The following is a 26,081-nucleotide window of genomic DNA, read 5'->3' on the forward strand; positions in this document are numbered from 1 at the left end:
CTCACGACAGAGGGTGAACTGCAGAAGTCCTCATTTAACCCACAGAAGGGAATGTGTATGGAGCCCTGCCCTCTCAGAATGAATTGCTCATTATGACTATTATTTCTATTAGAAACATTTTTTTTTGGTAGCCCTCAGGGTGGCCACAGTGGGATGCTTCCCAGACTGAGAATAAAGGACACATTCACAAATTGTTTTGGATGGATAATGAACCAAATGTTCAATTAACTTACTTTAGGACTATTTCATATGCCAGGGTAATTTTTGCCTCTTCTGAAATCTAATCCATTGCTGTCTGTACTGCTCATATGGCACTCTGACCATGTTTTTCTTTTGATTACTCTCTTTTTAAAAACACAAGTGTGGTGGCTAAGAAGTGGGCATAGAATAGCACGGGGTGGGAGGATGAGGTCATATCATTGGCTCATGTGATCTTAGTGAAGTCCTTTATCATCTTAAAACTGTTTTCCTGTGTATGATACAGGTTTATATAAAATGACTGATGTAATAATGTAATACCTGACTTAGTATAACTGTTAGGTAGTCACACAACACCTGGCATAAACATATTAGTTATTGCACATTATGTTATAATGTTTTTTGATTTTTTTTTGTGTATATGAATAATACTTTGCCTAATAGCCATCGAGGCAAGAAGAGGCTATTGGAACTTTGGGGACTGGAATTACAGAGAATTGTGAGCTACTATATGGTTAGTGGGAACTGAACCCAGGTCCTCTGTAAGAGCAAGTAGTACTCCTAACCCCTAGCCAACTCTCCAATGTAACACCACCTGTTACATTTTTACTGGTAGCATTTCTCTGTCATGCATTATCATGAATTATCATTGGTGAATTCCCAAGGACAGAAACATTTATTATAAAATACTTCATAATCTTTTAATAGGTATTATAGCATATGGCATATTTTGGACGATAACAAATATGGTTATGCCTTTATAGCCACATATTCTGTGACAGGATTTAACTTCCGTGTATTGAAATGATGATGTCTGTGAGAGTTGTATCTGATTAAACATGTACAGACCTTTTTCTTATTCCCTAAATAACACAGTTCAACAACTGTTGGCATGGAATTTTCATTGTATTAGATACTGCAGATACTTGAGTTAGGAAGAAAAGCAATGGAGAGGAAGATGAGTGTGGGCTATATACAAGTACAATGCCACTTTATGAATGGGACTTGAGCACAGGTGGATTTTAGTATCTGGGAAGTGGAGAGCCTGAAACTAGTTTTCCTCTGAATCCTAAAGGGTGATTGATTGTGTTTATGTTACCAAAGGGATGGTACATTATTTCCGGGTCCCATTTTCCCTTTTGCTGTGTCATCATTTTCCAGGAAGCACTTGATTCAATAAAACACAGAGAAGCCATACACAGTTACTTCTTCTGAGGAACTGGATCAGGTCATATATTGTTTATGCTTTCATTTTTCCGTTGTCTTACAAATTTCTCCTTCTATTCCTTCTTGCATAACTTAACTGTTCCCAAGGTAGGCTTCAACATCTATTTGGGTGAGGGATGAGCTGGGAGGATTTGCTTAGTTGAGGTGTGCAAAGACCAAATGCAGCAAGGATGAAAACATGGAGGAGATGGTGTGTGTACATACTGTAATGGAGACATAGACATTGGTATGCTTTGTCTGGGGACAGTGGTGCTTCCAGTAGAGGAAAACTACTTTTTTATGGTGTATTTTGTTTTATTTGGGGCTTATTCAACGTTGAATGACTGCTGTGCATGTCATTCATGTTGCAGGTAATGAAAAAGTAGACTAAGGAGAAGGGGGCATTAAATCCACTCTCCAAAACTTAGATAACTTCTTTTAGAATAAAAGGTTCACTTTGCAAATGGTTGTATTTTTATGCACTTGGAGGTAGTCAAGCTCTTGTCAGCCATATTTATTTTTAATTTATTAATTTATTAATTAATTTATTAATTCAATGTAGAAAGTAACAACTGTGTGCACAGTTCTGTGATGATCTCTGAGGGGGGCATATAACCACAGCCTGCCATCTAAGAGGAGGGTAGACTGGCTGAGAAGTCACCTGTACAAAGCTAGGCAACACAGGGCAGGTTGTATGCTTGTTCAAAAGAAGGACCTTGGGCACTTGTTACTGTTGCTACTGGGGCTAGCATAAAGGAGAGTTCCCTTTTTCTGAGAATGGCTAGTATGGGTTATTGGAAAAGTTAGAATTCTTTTTTATTTATTTCTAAAATAATACCATATTTTTATTTTAAAAATCATCTTACAAAGTGACAGTTTTCCACATGGGATATCACAGATAAGCCATTTTGGTGGGATATCTTCATTTAAAAAATTTATTTATTTTTTAACTTTTATAATATTTCCTTTCTAATAATAATTTTTCTTGATATTTGAGAATTATTTCATAAATATGTGCAGTGAAACATGATCATATTCACCCCTCATTTGTCTCCTTCAACTTCTCCTGACTTCTCCCAACATGGCACCCTCCCAACTTCATAGCCTTTCTTTCTTTTTATAGAATTCACTAAGTGCCATTAGCACTGTCCGTGTATGTTTGGGTAGGGGCCCTCCACTGGTGCATCTGCTAGTGAATATGAAATCTGCTAGGAGAGAAGTCTGCCAGTGGCCATACATTCAAAGCAGAATGAGTTTCTCTCACTGACTGGCTGTCAACTGCCAATAACTCCTCAGTACGAGGTGGGTCCTGAAGAGCACCTCCCCTGTTGATGCTGGAATCTCGGCTGGCTTGGTCTTGTTCAGGACACCACAGCCAGTGTGAGTTCTTTTGTGCAATGGCCTTAGCTAGTCCAGAAGTTTACATTTCACAGAACTCCTCCTCATTATGTGTCAATTACTCATTTTTGTATTTTTATAAGCTGTATTTGAATACAACCCTTGAAATAAAAAAAAATTACACACCAACATTATCTAGACTCAAAGTCTCTTACATATACAAAGTCTGTCTGTACTACACAACTTAGTGATCTTATATACAGTTAGAATTGGCCTTTGAATTCTAATTCTAACCTGTCTCCTAAATCCTTTTTGCCTCTTCTGCAAGTTTTCTGAGTCATGATGATGGTGACGTTGGTGGTGATGGTGATGCTGGTAATGTTTATGTTGGTGGTGTTGGTTGTGGTATTGTTGTTGTTGTTGGTGGTGGTGATGGTAGTGGTAGGGGTGGTAGTGATAGTAGTGTTGGTGATGGTAGTGATGATGTTGGTGATAGTAATGGTCGTGGTGGTGATGTTGTTGTTGGTGGTGATGATGGTGATGGCGGTGGTGGTGGTGTGTTCAGAAGAATGGTCATTTAGGGATGAGCACTCAATCTCTTCCTCTCAGAATTTTGACTAGTTCTGCATCTCATCATTGACTACTGCCCACTGCAAAGAAGAAGCTTCTCTGATCGAGTTGAGAGTAACCCATGCTTATAGGTATATGCATAAATATTTAGCAGACAACTTAACAACATATCCATTTAGCCAAATAACAATACCTCCTCAGCCAGGCTTTTGATCATGATTATAGTATCATGCATGAAATTTCCTCCTCTGGAGCAGGCCTCAAATCCAGTCGCCTCATAATAAAGTTCGAACTCTTAACTGGAAAACTAAGAGAGGAGAGGAAACATTTTCAAATGTTTCCTCTAGGAAGAAATAAAAGAACAGATATGAAATAGGCAGGCATACTCTGGAGGCAGTTCTGAGTTGTTGTGGGAGACAAGGTGGCCATCCATGATATGGGACCAGTGTGGTACGAAGACAAACTGAACTGTGCTTGAATGATGGCCCTCCCGTGTTGTGTCTGATTGGTGCACACTGACTGCCCAGATGAACTCTAAGGTGAAGTTCAGGCTCATCAGCAGTGGATGTGCTGATATGCAAGTGATGCCTGCCGTGGGTACCAATGGTATGGGGGACATTCCTGCCATGTATTTGTATGCCTTCTGGTCACAGAGAGCTTGGAAGCACATGTCTCCCACTAACCCTGATAGACAGCTTGTCATTCTGCATGTAGGCTCTGGTCAGATGTAAACAGAGTGATGTAGGAATTGCTGGGAAATTCTGCAGTTGTTCAGGAGGCCAGAGTGTGTTCTGACCAGAAGACAGAATTAGTGGAAAATTGACACTGAGAAGAAGCATCAATTTCACTTCTCCAGGACAAGCCACCGAGCTGCTTATTAGTTTTTCTTCCCTCCTCCCTGTGAGCCTCTGTTTGCTCTTCACATTCCCTTTTATGATGACATTATTTTAGTTATTACTTAGGATCACAATTCCTTTGGATGGAATACAGGACAGCATTCTGACATACCTTCTGCCTGGGTCCAACAGGATGAAAGGGTTTATTATTCCCCCGGTTCTCGTTTCTGATAAAGCAGGTACACTTTGTGTTCCATTCCTGAAGTTTCTTGATTCACTGAAGCAAACCATGCATACCTTTGGCAGCTTTCTTTGCTGCTTTATGTATTTACAACTTGACATGGCTCTTAAAGCCATATCTATATGGTAGGTTTTTTTTGTTTGTTTTTTGGTTTTTTTTGGTTTTTCGAGACAGGGTTTCTCTGTGTAGCTTTGCGCCTTTCCTGGAACTCACTCTGTAGACCAGGCTGGCCTCGAACTCACAGAGATCCGCCTGCCTCTGCCTCCCGAGTGCTGGGATTAAAGGCGTGTGCCACCACTGCCCGGCTTTAGTTTGTTTTTTTACTAGTGGCATTGGCAAGTGTCAGGACTAATTTTGGCTCTATAATCATCACCATCATCCCATGTTGCAAGTGAGGAATTTGAAAAACAGAGAGGTGAGTAAACATGCCTGAGGTCCCAGGGCTAAGAAGTATGAGATGCAAACACATGTAGTCTGGGTCCAGAGTCGGTACTCGTATTTCAGTTCACTGCTGTTTCCTGTTTTTATTCCTTATCCCAACATGCTGATATATGACACAGAATTTTGGTATTTTGCTCCCCAAAGGCTTATGATCCTGGTTGTTCACAGGTCTGTATTTAACAAATAAGTTCACCTAGGCATGGCACCTAGAGACTAATGTGGGGGTATGTGACATTGTTCCTGACATTCTGCTGAGGCCTCCCTGAGTTGCTGGCTAGAAGAAATTGGTGTTTGCCTACACCGACAATGCCAGGCCAGAGAGTCGTGATCTGTGGACGAGTGCCATACAGGAATGTGACCCTAAGTGCAGAAGATGGTCATTTACACTAAAAACAAAACAAAACAAAAACCCCATTTATTATTCTGTGCTACAAGGGAGGACAAACCTACCTCACATCTCTAGGAAGGTACAAAAAGTCAGTCAGTTATCTAAATCTAGACTTCCCCTTCCTAAACGCTCCTTCTGCCTTTGGGATTTTGTTTGTTGTTTGTTTTCGAGATCTTGTCAAAAAACAATCTTATGTAGCTCTGGCTGTCCTGTAAATCACTCTGTAGACGAGGCTGGCCTTGAACTCGCAGAGATCCACCTGCCTCTGCCTCCTGAGTACTGGCATGAAAGGTGTGGGCCACCACTCTTGGCAGCCTTTGGGATCGTTGATATTAAATGATGGTAGTAGGTTGTGATTGCCAGTTCTAGAAGCAGCGTGCTGATTAAGATGACTAAATATTTAGTAGTATGAGCATCCTGGTCCTCAGGAGTACAGTTCACATTCCAACTTCTGCCCATCATTTCATCGTTATCGTGCCTTCTTGATATGTAATACCTCTTCCGATTTTGTGATTAGAAAGGCATTGTAAATATTTTACACAAAAATCCTAAGACATTTTATATAAATATACATTTCTTCTTGAGACATTGAGAAAATTCAAAGCCATTTTATTCTAATTGCAGAAGTAAAACAAAGGCATTGTACTCCGTCTCAATATGCATTCAATTGCCTTAATTTTCTGCAAACACTTATACTCAGCAAATATTTTTTCTCAGTTCATGTGTGAGCTTATTGATTTACTTAACAAATTAATCAGTTGCTTAGCTGATGTCTATTTCCTCTATGTGCATGATGGGAACAGGACTCTTTCTGTCAGAGTTCTGTTTAATATGTAGAGCCTGAAGCTAGACCCACTTAGAGAGCCGGCAGCACTCAGTCAACATTGGCTGAATGAATGCATGAATAGTAATAGATACTTCACGCTTTAGAAAAAAAGTAAATGGAAGAAAACAAATGCTAGGAATAAACCTCGTAACATTTAGCATATACTTGTTAAGTATAAATATGCCTGTAGATAGACGTGGTGTTTGCACAATGGCCCAGTGTTGCATACCTGAAAACAATGACCAGACAAGCTGGAATGAGCCCAGAGCACCCTCAGTGTCTATGGGAAAGGCTATTTTCCCCTAAAACATTTTCAAATCATTAAGATCTCTTGATGTTGGCTCTAAAGGTACTGGAAAATTGGAGGGGGAAACTTAATATTTATTTAGTCTGTAATAATTTAAAACATTAGAAGCATCAAGAATGTAGTGGGTTGTTCCTTCATAACATCTTACTAGGTTAGTGAATAATACTTGCCTTCTCACAGTGGTACATCTTATGGGACATCAAGTCTGTTCTTTTCTCTTGGTGACCATGCCATGCTCTCTAAGTTTGGATCAGCATCTGCTTTTTAGTTTCTTCTGCTATTTGTAGCAAGAAATAGCCTCTTGGTTTTCTTTAATTCATGGTCGTTGTCTTATTACTTTGCTCATGTATGTTGATGATCTTGCCTTCACTAAGTTCCCGTGTATATCCAAAGTTCTTCATATGGTGAGTGAAGGCATTGTCAACATTCCACTGGCCTGGATGTCTTCTGTATGTTCCTTACCTTTGGTTCAGAGTCTTCTTCGGATAGCACCATCTTTTGTTTGTGTGCTCCACTTTCATCTTGGTTGGCCAACTGCCTTTTTGGGATTATCTGTGCCAAGTGGATTTATCACGAGGAGACATGAAGGTATCATAACCACACACTTTGATGTCTGTGTATGCGTTGAATCCCGAGTGTTCAGTGGCCAGTCCCTGATAGATGAAAGAAATACCATGGTCAGCCAATGATCAAAACTCCCATTTGATAGTTATTCAGTGATTCACGGGTTGAAGAGCTAACAGCAAAGTGTATACTTAATGTAAGAACATGTGGATATACTATGTTAACTGAAATGTGAACTGTGCTGTTGAGGGCATAGTGTTACTTAACGAGACTGTGGAAGCTGTAATTAATACATGCATGTTGGTATGAGCAAAGTAGAACTGCCTAAACCCTAGGCTTTTTCTTGTAACATACATTTAAAAAATTATTAAAGTAGGATCAGTTTATGCCTGTGATTGCTTTTTCATTTAATTTTATGTGATTTACATGCCATAAGCTGGCAATCCTTACTTCATGTTTCATTCAGTGGTATTTAGTGGCAACCTCATACAAGAATACTTTACTTTCACTTCTTTTTGTGTGTGGGGGCGTATACATTTCTGAACACAGGTGCACATGTATGTGAGGGTACACTCTCATGTGGATGTGTTTGGAGATGAGAGGTCAACATCAAGTTGTCTTCCTCAACTGCTTCTCCATCTTCTCTTTTTTTCTTTCAAGACAGGGGTTCTCCGTGTAGCCTTGGTTGTCCTAGAACTCTCTCTGTAGACCAGGCTGGCCTCAAACTCAGAGATCTGCCTGCCTCTGCCTCACAGAGTGCTTGGATTAAAGGCATGTGCCATCGTTGTCTGGCTCTGCTTCTCCATCCTATATATTTCAGACTTGGTGTCTCACCAAACCTTTCTGTTTTGGGTAGACAGGCTAGTCAGCAACTCCTGCCTCCAATATTTGCCCATCTTCACATACTAGCACTGAAGGTACTGATGTGTACTACCATTCCCAGCTTTTTATATGGGTGTTGGAGATCCAAACTCAGTTCCTCATGCTTGTACAGCAAGAACTTGATGTAACTCAAATTTCTAAAGGTCTTTTAATAAAAAACCCACAGCCAGATATTGTGGTAAATACTAAAATATCAGAGAGACAAAGGAAAAAGCCACTGCCACGTCTCCCCTCGCCAGTTCCACAAATCCTGTTTGAATGTCCCTGAGTTTTCAGCTGAAAGGGGTCCTCTCAGCCAAAAGGCTTCAGCCCTAAGAGCCTACACAAAAGGTCTCTAGTTCCTGTCTCCTCATGCCTTACATACCTTTCTTCGCCCAGCCATTAAAGGCGTGTATGCTTCCCAAGTACTGGGATTAAAGGTGTGTGCCACCACTGCCTGGCTCTGTTTCTCTCTAGACTGAATCAATCTCATGTAGTCCAGGGTGGCTTTGAACTCACAGAGATCCAGATGGATCTCTGCCTCCTGAGTGCTAAGATTAAAGGTGTGTGCCACCATTTCCTGGCTTCTGTGTTTAATCTAGTGGCTTGTTCTATTCTCTGATCTTCAGGCAAATTTATTAGGGTATACAACATATCACCACAACTTGAGCCCCTGAACTGTCTCTCCAGCCTCACTTTTTCCCCCCCTAATGTGGAGGAATTGAAATGCAGATTGTGAGCATGCTAAGCAAGAACTCTATAATGGAGTCACATCTCCAGCCCCTTCGACAACACAGTTTATGCCTACATGGTATTTTGTTGTATATTTGTATCATGCTTTATTTAACCCATCCTCTTTTCTTGATATTTAGGATTTAAATTTTTCTTAATTATAAACAATGCAATTAATTTTATATTAAAACATTTGAAATAACTAATGTTTTTAAATGGGTAATTTTAGTAGAAGAACTTCTGGCTTATAAAAATATACTTTCAAAACATTTTCATATACTTCTCAATTTTCCTTTAGAAAGTATTTTGTGCATGGTTCTACCAGCATGAGATTCTGGTGATGTGATTGTATGACTCCTAAATACTGGCCAATGTCATTCTTTCTCCATCATTTCCATTTTAATAGATAAAGCATATATTTTATTTAATGATTAGCTTTTGTTACTGAATTGGCTATTTGTGAATTTGTTTGTAGTAATTATATTTTGGTTGGAGCTATTATAGTCTGTCCCTCATTTCTATAGATTTCAGATGGTAGGGACTTACATGTTTTTCTAGGCTGTTTGACATGTACATTTCTGTGTGTGTGTGTGTGTGTGTGTGTGTGTGTGTATATATATATATATATATATATATATATATATATATATATATATAGTGCTTTCCAAGCACACACACACACACACACACACACACACACACACACACACACACACGCACACACACATATATGCATGCTCACCTGTGTATAATATATATCAGGTTTGCTTTCACATGGATTTGCATTTGCCCTTGGTTTTACTCAGGCCTATGGAAGTCTGCATGAGCCTTAGTTTTGTAATGTGACCTCCAAGTGCTCCTCTTTCTTTCTCTTGAAAGAGAATAACCCACAATCTGGGTGAAATCCTAGTTAATTTTTCATTACACGATTTCAGGAGACAGGGTCAAAAGGAGCTAGTAGGCCATTCAATTATGTGCTTAAGTGTGTTGGAAAATGTTCTTCTTCTTTTTTTTCCTCCCTCAGGTGTACAATATTTTACTTGGGCTTGTTTTTCAAGTGCATTGAGGTGTGACTAAACATTTTTAGATACTGCCATTTTGTAAAGAAGAGATCCCATCTTGTTAAATATTCCTTCATCAGCTTTATAGTTACCCAGTCACAGGCAGCGAGGGACCTGCGAGGGCAGAGGGAGGGCAGGTGGTTGGCCTGAGGGATCTCAGGATTGGGGTGCTTGGTTGTCCCTCCTACTGCTACTGGAAGAAGTGATTGGTTCAAGCTGATTTCTGTCTCATAATTTTGGATAGGTCATAAGTGAGGGGGAGGGGAAGTCATGAGGTTGGACCTCAGCTCATCTGAGGGCTCAAGGTTCTTTCTCATAAACCACACAAGACTAGATAGCTAAAACAGGTGGAGAACTAAGATACAGATTGGCTCACAGGAATAGAGAGAGGCTTTGATTTCTCTCTGGCTTTAAGTTGAAGATAAAGGATGTCCACTGACATTGTGGAAGGGAAACCCAATAACCTTGGGGAGAGAGGAAGAGCTCGAAGCTCCACTTTCCTCAGGGTCTTCCAGCCAATGTTTAACCACAGTATTTTCACTTCTGCAGTCTCTCCTGCCGCAGAACGCATCCGATTCATCTTGGGAGAAGAAGATGACAGTCCGGCGCCTCCTCAGCTCTTCACTGAACTCGATGAGCTGCTGGCTGTGGATGGGCAGGAGATGGAATGGAAGGAGACAGCGAGGTGAGCTATGGCTGACAGAATGCAGGGCTGGCCTGGGGAAGCAAGTGCAGGGCAAATGGATGAGCCTTAATGCTGCCTTCTCCAGCCTCAGGATCAGGTGGCTGAGGGGGTGATGCTGGGTTGAGAAGTGGATAATTCTGTTCCTCTGTCCTTGTACATTAATGAGGATGCAGAGTACCTCTTGCTCACTGCTGGAGCAAATTTTATTAACCAGGGCTGCAGGAATTTGACTTTTGTTTATAATGAAGTCAATCTCAATTTATAGGCTATTTAATGGTAAAATATAAGGGTGGTAATAAACTCTAGCACCCAAAGGCTGTGGCCAACACACATGTCTACACAGCTCTACATGCAAACATATCTTGTGTGATCTTCGGTGACATTACCCATTCTCAGATAGAAGGGGTACTGGGGAGACCATTGTGGTTCTAAGGTATAATTTCAAGTAAAGGCCCTGGTATCTTCTAAATTTTCAGCCGAAAGCAAGTAGAAGGTTCATCTGAATTTGGAAGTTAGATATCTCGGTTTAATTCTATACTCTGTCCCATTAGTTACACGACCCTGTTTCTTAATAGGGTGGATAAGAACACTTATTATGTAGACATATAAAATATACACTATATAGATATAATATGTGACATATGTATAATCATATCACGAACATTTGTGTGGAGATGATTTGTAGATTGTTCAATACTTTGCAAGTTTCTGGGATTTTAGGAGTCACGTCAGAGATTTTCTTTCATAGAGATTTAGTTACATATTCCAGACTAAATCAGTCTGCACCGGAGTCTATAAAGCGTCCTCCCAAAGGAGGCTGCTGGAGCCAAGGCCTTTTCCCAGTAGCCATTTGTTCCTTTCTTTCTTCATGGAACGAGGCTCACACTCTGCAGGTTGAGAAGTCTTAGTCTACTGTTGGCTTGGCTCTTCATTAGTCAGCTCAGCTCAGTAGGTAGTCTTCCTGAGCCTCAGTTTCCTAGTCTGCCAAGAGAGGCTCTTACAGGATTCCCTCTCCTCTAGCATCGCACATATTTTCTTGCTCTAATATTTCTTTCCTAACGCGTATGTGGTTTTAGTCAGCAGTGCCTCTAACGGCTCCTTTGATTCTTCCTTTCCTGTTGAAATATTTGTTAATAGTTATCATTGACAAGAACACAGGGCTGGCTTTGTTTTTTATTTCATTTCTTGTCAAACGTTGGCTACCCATTAATTTACATGACCCCTGGTCTCAGCAAGGTTAAGAAATGACATTTCATTGTATAGACAACTCAGTGTTGAATGAAATGGTTATGATATTTCCATTTTTGATTTATTTTGGTCCTGGGAGGATGTCAGGTGTTATTCTGTAGCCCAGGCCGGCCTTGAACTCATGGTGATTCTCCTGCTTCAGTCTATTCAGTACTGAGATTACAGGATTGAGTTATGATGCTTGGTCATATGGGATTCTAAAGACCAAGATGGCCTCACTTTCTTTACTATCTTTAAAGTATGTTTTAGGCAGTTATGTTCCATTTTGGTAATGCAATCCTACAGAAATGATACTTCTGTAGAGGAAGGGTGTCCAGGAGAAAACTTGGGATTATTTCTCCTATTTAGGGATCATTATGATTATTTCTAATTGCATTTCTGATATTGCTTTCCTTATGACATAAATTCATTCAAAGTCAGAGATCGCCCCGTCCTTCTTACTATAGTATTCTCACAGCCTTGAAATACCTGGTTTGCCCATAAATATGTGTTGAATATTTGACTAGTGGAGAACCAATTGCTCTAAAAATGACTATCCTTTTTTTTAGTTAACATATAAATTAATAGTGTTCATTATGACATTTCCATACTTGTATATAGTTGTATTTTAATAGAAAGTAAGTGTTTTGAACATAATAGTTATCATCTCTTTCTGCTGTGGTCTGACAGACTCAAGGTACCCAACACATCAATGCTAAAGCTCAGGAGAGGTCCTGTGCTTCACATTTCAAGCTATTTCGTCAATATGCTGATGGCATCTGCATTTATATCTCTAGGCTTTCTTCCTTATTTAATTGGCATTGAGTAATTGGAGGGATATTAGCAGTCATATCATTAAGACATCGAGACCTGCTCCTCCTACAGGTTTCTCCATCTCAATACATAACTTCATTCTTTTGGATACTTCAGCCAGAACACCCGAATCTTCCTCGTCTCCTACCTTACTTACACTTGTATTCTGATCAATTGGCAAATTTGATTTCACCCTCTGAAATACTCAGGTATTTCAGCATCTCACCACATTTCCTGTTCAATACTGCTTCAGGCCTATTTCTGGCTCTGCAAGACCCTTCAATTAGTTGGTCTTCTTATACCTGCCTTTATTTTGTTCATAAACTATCTACCCTGAGTTGCTCGAATAGCCTTCCATCTCTTTTCCTCTAGTTCAGCCTACCAGAGCCCCAGTGGCCAATTGTACTACTCTTTGAGGGACTCTGTACTTACCCCCTCTTTGTACCCATGCACCCCTCAGTTCTCTACATGATTCACTTGCTTACCTCCTTCAGGTTGTTACTCATATATTACCTGACTTTTGAGCTGAGACGTTCACCTATAATACCTATCCCAGGTCCTCTATTATGTTTTTGACCTTTGTACTTCTTACTATTTAATGTATTATCTATCTTGTTATTATGTCTTCCTGATATAGGTAAATCTCTGAGAGGGCAGGGATTTCACTTACCTTGTTCAGCACCCTGTTCCTTATGCCTAGAACTATCTGCTTCACAGCCATCTCAAGGATCAGGGTGTGATAGATGAATGTGTAGAGAAATGAAATCTTGGTTCTCAGTGTGCTGTCCCATCTGAATTCTGTGGAGAGGTTTGGCAGTAATTATGCTTCTGGGAATATTTAGATTGCCAGTAATCTGTACTTCTTGTGACATACACTGCGTCAGAATGCTTTTGTAGTGATGTTTGACTTCCATTTGTGATGTGCGTTTTCCAGCCACAAGAAAAATTTCCAACCCCCTATTAAATGGCCTCAGACCTCCCAGATGAATAAAATTTAAGTGCCTAGAAGAGAGTCATTTCATATGTGATGATGTGGCATGGATTATTTTTTTTTCTGGCTAACAAATATGTTTGACACTTTTTTTCTTTCCCCTGAAAATTCCAGTTGATAGAGATTTTGTTTGGGCTGTGTGTGGTAGGGTGCTGGGAATCCAGTGTCTCACACACACTAAACACTGCTGAGTTACATGCACCCCACCAAGCACTGATGGCTGGCAGACAGTTTTATTTCAAAGAGAGCTAACTCTCTAGACTTTTCAAACTCGATGTAGTTTCTGGTGTGGGCCTATATACCACAGAACAGATGTCATTACTTTTTTTTTCTTTAAGGTTTTGTACTTTTCAGTTGGCTAATGATTTTATTTAACTAAGAATATTCTTTTTTTATTTTATTTTTTTTTATTTTTTTTTTATTATTAATTTATTTTGCAATACAATTCAATTCTACATATCAGCCACGGATTCCCTTGTTCTCCCCCCCTCCCGTCCCCCTCACCTTCCCCCCAACCCCCCCCCCATTCCCATCTCCTCCAGGGCAAAGCCTTCCCCACAGACTGAGGTCAACCTGGTAGACTCAGTCCAGGTAGGTCTAGTCCCCTCCTCCCAGGCTGAGCCAAACAATCCTGCATAGGCCCCAGGTTTCAAACAGCCAACTCATGCAATGAGCACAAGATCTGGTCCCACTGCCTGGGTGCCTCCCAAACAGATCAAGTCAATCAACTGTCTCATCCATTCAGAGGGCCTGATCCAGTGGGGACCCCTCAGCCATTGGTTCATAGTTCATGTGTTTCCATTCATTTGGCTATTTGTCCCTGTGCTTTATCCAACCTTGGTCTCAACAATTCTCGCTCATATAAACCCTCCTCATTCTCGCTAATTGGACTCCCAGAGATCCACCCGGGGCCTAGTCATGGATTTCTGCATCCAGATCCCTCAGTAGTTGGATGAGGTTTCTAGCACAACAATTAGGGTGTTTGGCCATCCCATCACCAGAGTAGGTCAGTTCGGGCTGTCTCTCGACCACTGCCAGCAGTCTGTTGTGTGGGTATCTTTGTGGATTTCTGTGGGCCTCTCTAGCACTTTGCTTCTAAACAACCCAGATGCCCTTCAACTGAAGAATGGATAAACAAAATGTGGTACATATACACAATGGAATACTACTCAGCAGAGAAAAACAATGGCATCATGAGGTTTGCAGACAAATGGATGGATCTAGAAAAAATCATCCTGAGTGAGGTAACCCAGACTCAGAAAGACAAACATGGTATGTACTCACTCATAGCAGGATACTAGACATGAAACAAGGATGACTTGTCTGCTACTCACATCACCAGGGAGGCTACCTGGAAAACAGGACCCCAAGAAAGACACAGGGATCACCCAATGACAGAGAAATGGAATGAGATCTACATGAACAGCCTGGACATGAGTGGGGGTAATGAAAGGCGAGGGTTGAGGGAAAGAGAGCTTGGGGGAGCGGGAGATCCCAGCTGGATCAACAACAGAGAGGGAGAACAAGGAATAGGAGACCATGGTAAATAAAGACCACATTAACTAAGAATATTCTATGGCAAGTTTCAGCATGATTGTGATTTGAGTCCCACTTTAGGAATTTTAGGTTGGTTCTGTTCCTCAAAAAATGACAGTTTTTTTTTTCAGTAATAGAGAAGATGGCCTTTTTGAGTCTGAGAAAGTAGAGTGGTTATTAACAGCAAGAGAAGCCTTTACTAATGTGAGATTTAAAGTGGCAGTCAGCTCCATTGTCTTCCTTTTCCCTTCCTCTCCTCAAGCCCCATTTTGTCTTTCCTAGAAGGTAAGGTAGAACTTTGAAATTTCCAGTAGCTTTTTCAAAATAGCGCACAAGCTGAAGACTGTGCAAAGGGTACACTTCTCCTCCTTGAAAAGTATGTTTGATGGATGGAGATGCAATGTTAGTCTTTTTAAAGTGTTCTTTCGGAATGTGTGGTCATTAGAAAAAAGTAACATTGAGTACTACTACAGCAATTAAGATGGAATCACTTGAAATGGTGAAGAAGCCTGTACTCCTCCTTAAAAATCCGTTAAAGTAAACTGGGCTTCGTGGTCCATGACTATAATCCTAGTACTGAAGGGGTGGAGTCAAGAGAACCAGAAATTCATGTCTACATAATGAGTTTGAGGCCAGCCTGGAATAAATGAGATCCTGTCACAAAACAAAATAAAACAGAACAGAAATCAAAACAAATCAGGAACCCATTAGAGTCAGTCCGTAGGTGCAAAAGTAGACCGATTAAGGAATAGCTTCTAGTCTTGCTTTGATGATGGCCCAAAGTCATGAGGACAGGATGGACTTCTCTTTCTTCTTCCACTTCTTCATTTGAGTCAGGATTTGCGCTTCCAAAGTGATTCTTCATTTTCAGCTTGTCCTCAGTGAGTTTTCAGTGGCCAGTGCTGAACATCACCAGTATGGCATGAGCATATGTTAAAGATCACCCAGTCTGTGTAATCCAATCTGCATTGCCAAACCTGGTCAAAAAGAAAACCATCACAAGTTCTCAGAAACATTAGCCAACAGAGGAAAAGGGCATCGGTGTGTCATGTCCAGGAACACAACGCAAACTAGTGTTTATTTGTGTTTCTTTTGGGCATGCTGACCCAGCTCACCTCTGGGGAGCCTCTTTTAAGGTCATGGCCACAGAACAGCAGCATACACCTTACACTGTGAGTTTGCCATCTCCCTAACCCACAATTCTTTGACTTTCTATGGCAGATGACTCTGGGAAATTCTTCGTTGGACTGAATTTATTTTTTTCTGTAAGAAGAAGATGATTTGGGGAATCCAGTCACCTATGTAATTAGATGTCATTACATATAGATAATTATATGCAATACTTTCCACAATCGATCTAGAAATTTATGAATTCTCCTTAAAACAGCATTTATCCCAGGTCCATACTATCATTGGCTTCTTTTATGTATGATGAAGCATTTTTTAATTAGCAAGAAATTCATTATGATTACATCAGTAGTTTTACACAGTTGGGTTATATTCTAGTGCAAAGGTCATGAGGATTTTCCACTATGAAACTGGCAGGTTTTAAAGTTAGAGGTCTTGTCTTTACTTAATTATATTTAATCATATGATTGGAAAGTTGCAAAATTCAGTGATTCCCAGTGGGCCTTCTGTTTCTTCAACAAACGAGTGAAATGCTCTTTGGTTGGCAGCCACTCAAAGTATATTAAACTGAAGAGTACTTTATCATTATTCTTCTAAGACCTTGGAATAAATAAAATTCACCTCATAAACTGCTCCTCCAAGGGTACAACAGTTTTGTAATTGCATGCATTTAAAAAGCCAACGTCTAAAATTAATTTTCCTGTAGCGTGTCACGTACTGAAACAAGAGGGAAAAAAAAGCTAGAAACCCATTACAACTGTGTGGCTATTCATAGTGATTGTGGAGGGTGGATGTGGCTTTCAGCACATGCCACGGTGAAAGTGTCTGTTTTTTAAAAACATAATTACATGGGTCTAAAGCACCTTTGCAAAATCTCTGGTGCTCCGATAGTCTGAACTTTGGTCTCTCTGCCTTAGCCTTCTTTTTAATGGATGTTGATTTCAATTGAGGAGTGTTGGCTCTTTGTTTTTCAAATTTGTCCTTGATGTGTGAGGCGGATAGACCGAGCATGAACGCTTTCTGGGATGAAACTATCTACAGTCCATTTAAATGGTCAAATTGGTATGACCATCCCTTGAGCAATTAGAGCAGTAGATTCATTTGATAGGCTTTACACCAGTTCCCGTATGCTGTTAGCTATGTGATATGCCATCATCACAGCATTCAATATTTATGGAAGCTGATGTGAAATAGATGCTAAAATGAGCCATGAGATGGTATATGTCCCTTAGGAATGGAAGCGTAAACAGTGGGCTAGTTGCAAGACTTCACATCCTTTCCTCACGGTAATCTTGACCTGCAGGGTTGGTGTGATTCGTTGAGAGGAGTGGTGCTCTTCTGAAAGTCCAGCCTAGTTGGAATTTGTAGTTTCTCATTGCCCTTGCAGAACTTACTCTGTTTTCTGCTTTAAGTCAGTCAGTTACCTGCAATATAAGCTGCAGAGAGGAGTAAATAAAGGACAGGCCATAGGAGAGCCGGTGAAGTTTGTTCCTTTTTGAAAGGCTTATTAACATCATTGTGCTCAGTTAATTGAGGATTGTCTATTCAGGCTGCAGTGGCAGAATACCATAGACTAAATATCTTACGCATATTAGAAACTTATTCCTCATTGTTCTGGAGTGTGTGAAGCCTAAGATTGGGACTTTGCAGATTTGGTGTGTGATAGGGCCCATGTGCTCTTGATGGCACATTCTAGTTTCTAAAGTCCCCACCCAGGGCACTAGAATTTCAGCATATAAATCTGGGAGTAGTGGCTCTATCTGTAATCCCAGCACTTGGGAGACTGAGGCAGTATGGTTGCCATGAGTTAAGGCTAGCCTGGACTATAGTCAGAATGTCTCAAAAACCCAACCCAACAACAGCAACCACCCTGAAAACCAAATCCCCAAAATTTCAACATATAATTAAAATACTTATTTATTTACTTATTTATATTACATTGTGTGTGTGTGTCATGGTGTGTGTGGAATCAGGGGATAATTTTTGTGAGTTGGTTTTCTCCTGCCACCAAGGGTTCCAGGGCGTCAAGTTCAAATTGTCAGTATAGCATAGCAAGTACTTCTGCCGGCTGAGCCATTTCATCAGCCCAACGTAAAAACTTTAGAGGATTCAAATGCCACACCACACCACACCACACCACACCACACCACACCACACCCAACTAAACAAACAAACAAAAATCTCCAAGATTTCAACATAGACATTTTAAAGAACTCAACACTCAGGCTCTATCAAGAGTAGTGGCGGAAAACAGCCACAGCCATTGCCAAGCGTGCTCACGGGGGGACAAGGTCAGCAATGCAGATTGATAACAATGGATAGAACTCAGTTAAGAAAGATAAGGGGGAAATGAAGCCCGTTTGAAACATCACACAGCACAGTTTCTAGTTGACGCCTGTCATTTATCTTGGGTTTAAATTCTGTGATCAAAGAGTCTCTCAGCTAGTGAGAAAACTGAGGAGTACAAAGTATGCACTCGCTGTTTCCTGCCGATGGCTTATTTCTGGGTAGCACTGACCTGATGCATATACTGTGGACACTTCTACCTTGTCAATATTGATCTTAAGCTAAGAATTAAGACACATATAATAACATGGTTCATATAACAACTATCACAGCATGTTGAAAGATTAAGTGAGCAAGCAGGAAAAGATGTTACTCGACGTTAACAGCATCATAATAATCATATGTTTTTTTGAAGTAACCCAGTTACTTTAATTGCTTATTATTATTTTGGTTATAGCCATAAAATACTGTAACTATGTGATGTAAAATTGTCATTTTCCCCCTAGCTCCTTCTGTTTCTCTGAAAATAATTCCAACCAAAGAGGAAGAAAATGTCACCTCAAACACATAACACACTTGGGGAGGGGCATAATAGATGTTTCTCATTCTGTTTTGAAATGTGGTTCAACTACTTCTATAGAAATAAACTGGGTCCAGTTTTGAAGATTTAGAATCTCTTTGGTGGTGTTGCTGGATTTTAAACTGTTTTTAAGTTTTTTTTATTATTTTGAGAATTTCATACCCAAGTACTATATTTACATCATTTTTGCCCCTCCCTTTCCTGCTTCCAACTCTTCCAGTGTCTCCCCTACTCCTTCTCAACGTCATGACTTTTTTCTGTATATGTGAATCCTACTGAGTCCACTTAGCTTTGCTCACATGTCCAAATGTTCAGAGCTGACCAATCCTGAGGACTTTTAAACTCTAGAGGTAGAAAGGTGAACATGGCTGTTTTAGGTGGGCTTAATATACACGGTAAAGGAGACTCTAATGACTGAGAGGTTGGAGACAGAAGTTGCCATTGACATATAGGGGTTGCCTGGCCTTGAGGATCTTGTAGGTGGAGTGTGGAGGGATATGGTCAAACCCTTCTGAGTCAGATAGGTGTTGGGTGTGATAAAAATCCTAAACTCTTCTTCAGCACTGTGGTTGATCTCTTGGTGTGTTTCACTCGTGGTCCTCTTAGTGAGTTTCGTCCCCTCCCTGGGGGTTGACCGGAGTTCTATAAATAATACCTTCTGCAGAGCTTCCTCTCACCCTGCCCTTTGTTCTCATCTGCAGTGAGTTAGGTGAGTGTTTAGCTTGTTCTCGGAAAATGTTTTTCAATCATTAAACCCCTGGGTGAAAAATGTAGGAAAACAAAATTTAACCCCGTCGTTACCGGTCCAACATCGTTCAGAGGTTTGATGGGAAAGGCGGAAGAATGTTGGTGATAGCCGTAGTGAGGCATCTGATTCCTTTAGCTGCTTAGGAGAGTCTGTGTGATATGATACATGTATTATAAAGGCTTCCAAATGTGTTCTTTTTTTCCCCTCAAACTTAAAAACAAATGCCTTTGCTTTCTCTGTTTTCAAAATGTCTACATGTCTTAGAAAGCAGAAGCTGTGGATGAGGGCTGTTTGTCCTGATGCAAAGGTTACTAGAGGATGTATTATCATCACAGTGAGTTTGTGGTCCGCTGGGCTTGCTCATTTTAAACATGAGGAGCTTGCCTTCAAGGGTAAAAATCACAATTAGCTTCCTAGTGAGAGTGACATAAGCCAGCTGAGACAGGGACATCAAACGAAGACATGACAAAGCCTAGTCCTCGTTAAGCATCAACAACTGGGCATTTTCCATTTGAGATGAGTATCAGTTCATTGCTGCTCCTCCATCTTACACAAACCTACCTTGTAAGTTCATGACAGACTGTCCATAGTGGTGTTAGCTTTATAATTACAGGATGGACCTACTTGGAGAATTTTGAGACATATGTTTTTCTTATCTAAAAATCACCTATATAACTATTCCTAGGGATTTCATGGTTACACGGAGGTCGGGGGGGGTGCTTCGAATTCTTTTGGTCCAGTTTTTCTTAAGAGAAGGAGTGCTCTTGGGATGATGTGTTCCTGAAGATGACAGTATTGATGATACAAAAAAGACTATTAAGACTGCACGAGAGGGGACATTATGCAAGTGCTGGTCTGGGGCATGGGCAGGGTTTGGTATTACCTTCAGGGAAGGTTGCATTTCTTTTAACTGTCTTACTCATCACATCTTCCTAGGTGGATTAAGTTTGAAGAAAAAGTGGAGCAGGGTGGGGAACGATGGAGCAAACCCCATGTGGCCACGCTGTCCCTGCACAGTTTGTTCGAGCTGAGGACGTGTATGGAGAAAGGATCCATCATGCTTGACCGGGAGGCATCTTCTCTCCCACAGCTGGTGGGTAAGTATGCCATTTCCGGCTCTTCTTACTGTTCAGGAATGTTCTTTCATGCAGATGTCTACTAGGGTAAGCAGGGTTGAATATTCTCTGTAACGTGTTCTTAGAGTTCTGTGGCATGAAGTGAGTGCTTTATGAAAATTTTGACAAATATTAAGAAAAATAGCATTAAGAAATAATGCCCGTCTCTGTTTATGGTTATTGTTACTATTTTGGAATAGTTTCTTTCAGATTTATTTGCCAGTCTTCTACTTTGTGCTTTTCTTTTATCCTCCATTTTTTATTACAATTAAGATCATGTTCAATACGCATAAACATAGTAACTTTTTTACTTACTAGCATAATTAACATTTTTTGTATATACATATGTGTATGTGAGTTCATATGCATACATGTGGATGGGTGGCTGTGTGTACTTTTGTGCATGCATGTATATGTAGGCCAGAGGTACATGCATGTATGTGTAGGCCAGAGGTACATGCATGTATGTGTAGGCCAGAGGTAAACCTTGGTTTCATTTCTCAGGAGCCAACCCTTGTTTTTTGAGACAGTATCTCTCTTTGGGCTGAGCTCTCTTGAGTAGACGAGGCAGGTTGGCCAGTGAGCCACAGTAACCTACCTGTCTCTATTTCTCCAGGACTGGTATTATACACACATGCCATTCTGCCTGATTTTTTTTTTTTTAAAACATGGGTTCTGAGTATTGAACTCAGGTTCTTATCCTTACATGACAATAACTTGCTTACTGAGCCATTACCTCACCCTAGATTAGTGTTCTGGAAAAAAGAACCCTCTCACCCTCCTATCTTAATTGGCTCTCTGGACACTAGGTTTTTAGAACTCTTTGGCCTGAGATGTTTCACTGAGATTTTCTGCACCTCATTTTTGCTATCTTCAAAACAGAGCTTATGTCTTACGGAGGAATGAAAATCCTCTACTTCCTTGGCTGTTGTGATGGAAGGTGGATGTCAAGTCATTTAGCTGTGTGTAGAGAAATGTTGTGGGGCAGGATGCCAGCAGGACCTTATGGGCTGGTGACTAAGTCAGGTTGCTTTGGCAAAGATTATCATTCTTACCACCAGAGCTTGTGGAGTTTCTCTGCGTGAAATTTTGCCATTTATTCCTTCCACTGAGCGTATGTTTTGCTCTCTATGAAAAAAAAATCTCTGGAAGGCTTTACATATTTATTCTGTGTGATACTGAGTGATTTCACAGCAAGAATGCTGGGATTACAGTGGCAGCTTTTTAAAGTCTTCCTCGGCTAGCACGGATGATCACGGTCGAAACATGTTACTCGCCATTCTTGCTGACTTGGTTTCCTCATAATACTGTGAAAGCAGTATTAAGGTGCACGCCCGAAGTCCCCTTCCTGATGCTATGATAAAATACCCTGATTAAAGCGACTTAGGGGAGAAAGGTTTACTTTCTCGTGATTCTAGGCTGTAGTCCATCATGGCTGGAAAGTCACAAAGGCAGCAGCTTTGGAGACCTGCTCACATTACATCCATCTTTAGGAATGGAGAGGGATACATGGATGCTTGTGCTCAGCTTGCCTTTTTCTTGTCTAGTCCTGGACTCAAATCCACTGAATGGTGCTGTCTGCTTTTAGGCTGGGACTTGCCACATCAGTGAATGTAATAGAAACTGTCTCCTACAGACGTGTCTCTCTACAGGCTAACCTAATCTAGGGAGTCCCTGCTAGCGGTGCCCATCCCAGGTGACTCTAGACTGTGTCACACTGACAATGGAAAGCGACCATCACAGTGGACCTTTCAGGGTTGTTAGGTGAATTAAGTAAGGTCACCAGACACCCTGGGTTCATACTGTCCCCCAATGTAATTAGCTATCTAGATTTTCCTACGTGTCATGTCCTAGACTGCTACTTGAAGTCTGATTTGAATCTGGCAGATAGATGCTTGGGGATTTCATGAGCAGAAGGAAAAACTCCAAAGAGTATGGACTGAAGAGGTGGAAGTAGTAGAAAATTCATTCATTCATTTTTTTATTAATCCATTTGTTTGTTTATTTATTTATATATTTTTTGCTGGCCTTGGAGACGATCAACAGGGTGATGAGTTTCCTTTTCTGCACAGCTGAACTTTTCTGCAAAGCTGTCTTTGTGATTTCCAGCTCCAGACTGAACTACCTTAAAGAGTGTCCGGGCTCTAGCACCTCCTTGACTCTGCGTCCATAGCAGAAGACAGAGTCCCACATTCATTCAGACCCTCTTTACCCAATGACCAAAAAGAGAAGATCTGACATCCACTATATTTAAAGAAGATTAATTGAGCATTTGATGTTCTTGCTTAATATCCCATAACTTTTTATTATTGGCTTCAGACTCTTTTCTAACCTCTATGCATTTCCTTTAAACACTGTCATTTCATGTTAAAATTAGACACCACTAGGTCACTTTGAGGTATCATCACTCCCTAATATGTTTACTTCACAGTCCCTGGGGCAAGGAGGCAGAGTGCCAGTGATAGCATTTTGGCACTGATAATACAAAAAAAAAAGTTTAGAGGCAAACCACACATCATGAGCAAAGGAAAGGAGGAAAAAAAGATTAGCAATACAGAAGAGAAAGCAGAGCTTGCTTAAAAGAATGTCACTCAATAAAGAAATGAAAATCCTCCAACAGAATAAAAACCTATGGAGAATAAAATATAAATAGTGCAAAGCCTTTATTTCATTTTAAATGACGGAAGGCAGCATAGTAATTTGAAGAGTTATAATGATTATTTTGTTATTAGGAAAATCTTTTCCTAGCAGAGGATAAAGTAGAGTTGCATATGCCACTAATTCTCAACTGATAGTTACTTGCTCCTAAATCTCGTGTTGTATTTCTTCCCAATAGCCCAATTTTACTTCAGAAAATGGGAAGAAAAAAGAAATAATAGCAAATGTAATTATACCCAACAAATAGTAGGATGATTTCCAGCCATCTTTGTAGTCTTACTGTTGCTCCTCCTCATCTGCCCCTGAGAGAAAGATCACTGCAGGTCATGGGCAATGGCATGAGGCTAGACAGGGCACGAGCTGTGGTCAGGCGGTATTCTTACACTGAGATAAGCTTATTTCTGATTCTTTTCGGGACCTCTCTGTGCTTTTAATTTTGTGTGTGAGTGTGTGTCTCTGTGTGTGTGGAATCCCTACTGTATTTTAATAGAAAAATTTGTCTTTGAAGCATTACAGAAGACAAGACATAATTTTCAGGGATTATTTTAATAGGTTTATTATTAGCATCACCATTGAAATCCTACATTTAAAGGGTGTCATTCACATATGAAGTCAAGTTCATGGAATTTTCTTCCACTCTTAAGTTAAAAAAACCTGTAATCCATTTTAGGTATTTAACACTATGTGAAATGGATGAGAAAAATATAGCTCTATTTTTGGAGCTCATACATACATACATACATACACCCTGAGCTCTGCAGATGTGTGAGTCCTGATGTTTCTTGCTTTTTTTTTTTTTTAAAAAAAACCCACCATTTATACTTTTAAAATTTATATTTATTGTTCTTTATAATCATAAGATTAGTATATGTTCATTTAAAAATAATTCATAAAAATTTTACTACAAAAATAAAACCTCTAATTTTACCGTAAAAGTAAAACATTTCCTAATCTAATTTTGTGTATCATCTCAACATTTTTTCTATGTAACTCTGTTTATGGACATAAGGTGGAATTATAGCACATCATCGTGTGTGTGTGTGTGTGTGTGTGTGTGTGTGTGTGTGTGTGTGTGTGTGTGTGTGTCTGTGTGTGCTGCATGTGTGTGTGTGAGTATGTGAGTGCATGCACTTGTGTAGACTAGGGGTCGTGTGTCTTCTTCTTCAGTCTTGGTCTTATTGCCTTGAGACAAGCTCCCTCACTGAACCTGAAGATCTCCTTCTCAGATAGGCTGAGTGGCTAGTGAGCTCACAAGGTCCGTCTGTGTCTGTCTTATAACGCTGGGGTTATAGACCTGCACAGTCATGCTAGGTGTTTTACAAGGGTACCAGGACTTGAACTCACATCCTCGTGCGTGCAGAGCAAGCATTCTTATCTGCTCAGCCATCTCTCCAGCCCCGTGGTTCATCGTTTTAATTTATATTTGCTTAAAGATAAAAACATAAATATCGATATTTTCATGTTGTTCTATAAATAAAACATAAAGACTGTAAAATAATCTATTAGGTATTTGGGTGGCCTTTAAGTTTTATTATAAAGAAAAGTGTGTATTTTTGTTAGAGTTTTGCAAAATTGTCTGGTTAGTATAGAGTTCCAGCTGTAGAAGAGTCAAAAGTGTTGAACATATTGAAAGGTTTTGGTGTGGCTAGTTAACACTGTCATCATCAGGGAATATAACATGCATCTTTCACGCTGGGATAGATGATTTTGATAGACCTAACACATGTCTTTATTGGGTATATTCACATAGATTTATTTACATTATCTTTGTTAATTTTGGAGTTAAAAACTATTTATTTGGGCTCGTGTGTCTTTTTTCTGAATGCTTGCTTGTCCTCTCGTCTGTTTTCCGTAGCCTAGGTGCCTTTCTGTTGGTTTGCAAAAGCTCTGCGTGTGTGTGTCGCTTTTTCTCTGCCTAGCGCTTGCTTTAATACACACACACACACACACACACACACACACCCACCCACACACACACACACACACATATTTGACTTTTCTGAGGTAGAGCCTGGCTATGCAGCCCAGGCTCAAGCTAGCTTTGAACTCAACTTTGCGGCTCGTGCTGCCAGGAACTCACAGTCCTTCTGCTTCAGCTTCCCGAGTGTGTTAGCATTGCAGTCATGCCCGAGTGTGCCTGCTGGGCTTACTTTTTAAATACGGACAGTACTGTGTCCGATGGAGAAAGATCTCAGAGGTGCACTGGCAGCTCCGCTTTTAGCAGGGGTTCTTCCTCTAGTGAGTCTGTATGGAGAGGGGCCGTCATTTCTTTCCTCCTCCTTCTCATCTGTGTGACAAGCTGAACTTGGTGCTCCCCAAGGCCTCTTTCAATTGTTATCACCTAGACTTGGCTCATCTTCTCCCAGTTGGTAGTGTCTGTGGGACCTGCGCAACCAAACTCTTTAATTTCAGTGTAGTTGTGAGAGTTACTGCCCCCACTTTCCTTTGAAAGGTTTTTGTAGTGGATGCTTAAAGAGATCCTATTGTGTGGACCATTTTTTATGGATGCTTGATGAAGGGCATAAGCCACATAGTTGTTTTAACCTGTCTAACTAGTGATTCCCAAGCATTAGTAGCAGAGGGTCAGCTGTGCATGCCTATGCATTGAGAAGCCTTGCCACGAAGGCTAGAGAAGAAACGATTTAATCCACAGCCCTAGCATCAGAAGGAGAGTTTGATAACACTTGCGGCAGATCTGTTGGGGACTGCTATTTTTGTGGTTCTTCTGTAAATGGACTTTCCATG

At 40.4% G+C, this 26,081-nt stretch overlaps 1 protein-coding gene across 3 annotated transcripts in view; it reads left to right on the top strand.

Moving 5' to 3' along the window:
- Slc4a4 (solute carrier family 4 member 4) overlaps positions 1-26,081 on the top strand; it is a 337,951-nt gene that overhangs the window by 123,262 nt on the left and 188,608 nt on the right. For all 3 annotated transcript variants that reach the window (XM_052735335.1, XM_052735337.1, XM_052735336.1), the window contains exons 4-5: positions 10,119-10,254; positions 20,500-20,660. In XM_052735335.1, the coding sequence (XP_052591295.1) occupies positions 10,119-10,254; positions 20,500-20,660 (297 nt within the window). The remainder of the gene's footprint in view (positions 1-10,118; positions 10,255-20,499; positions 20,661-26,081) is intronic.

This window comes from Peromyscus californicus, unplaced genomic scaffold, assembly GCF_007827085.1.
Source record: "Peromyscus californicus insignis strain IS unplaced genomic scaffold, ASM782708v3 Scaffold_13__1_contigs__length_99412109, whole genome shotgun sequence".
Taxonomy (NCBI): domain Eukaryota; kingdom Metazoa; phylum Chordata; class Mammalia; order Rodentia; family Cricetidae; genus Peromyscus; species Peromyscus californicus.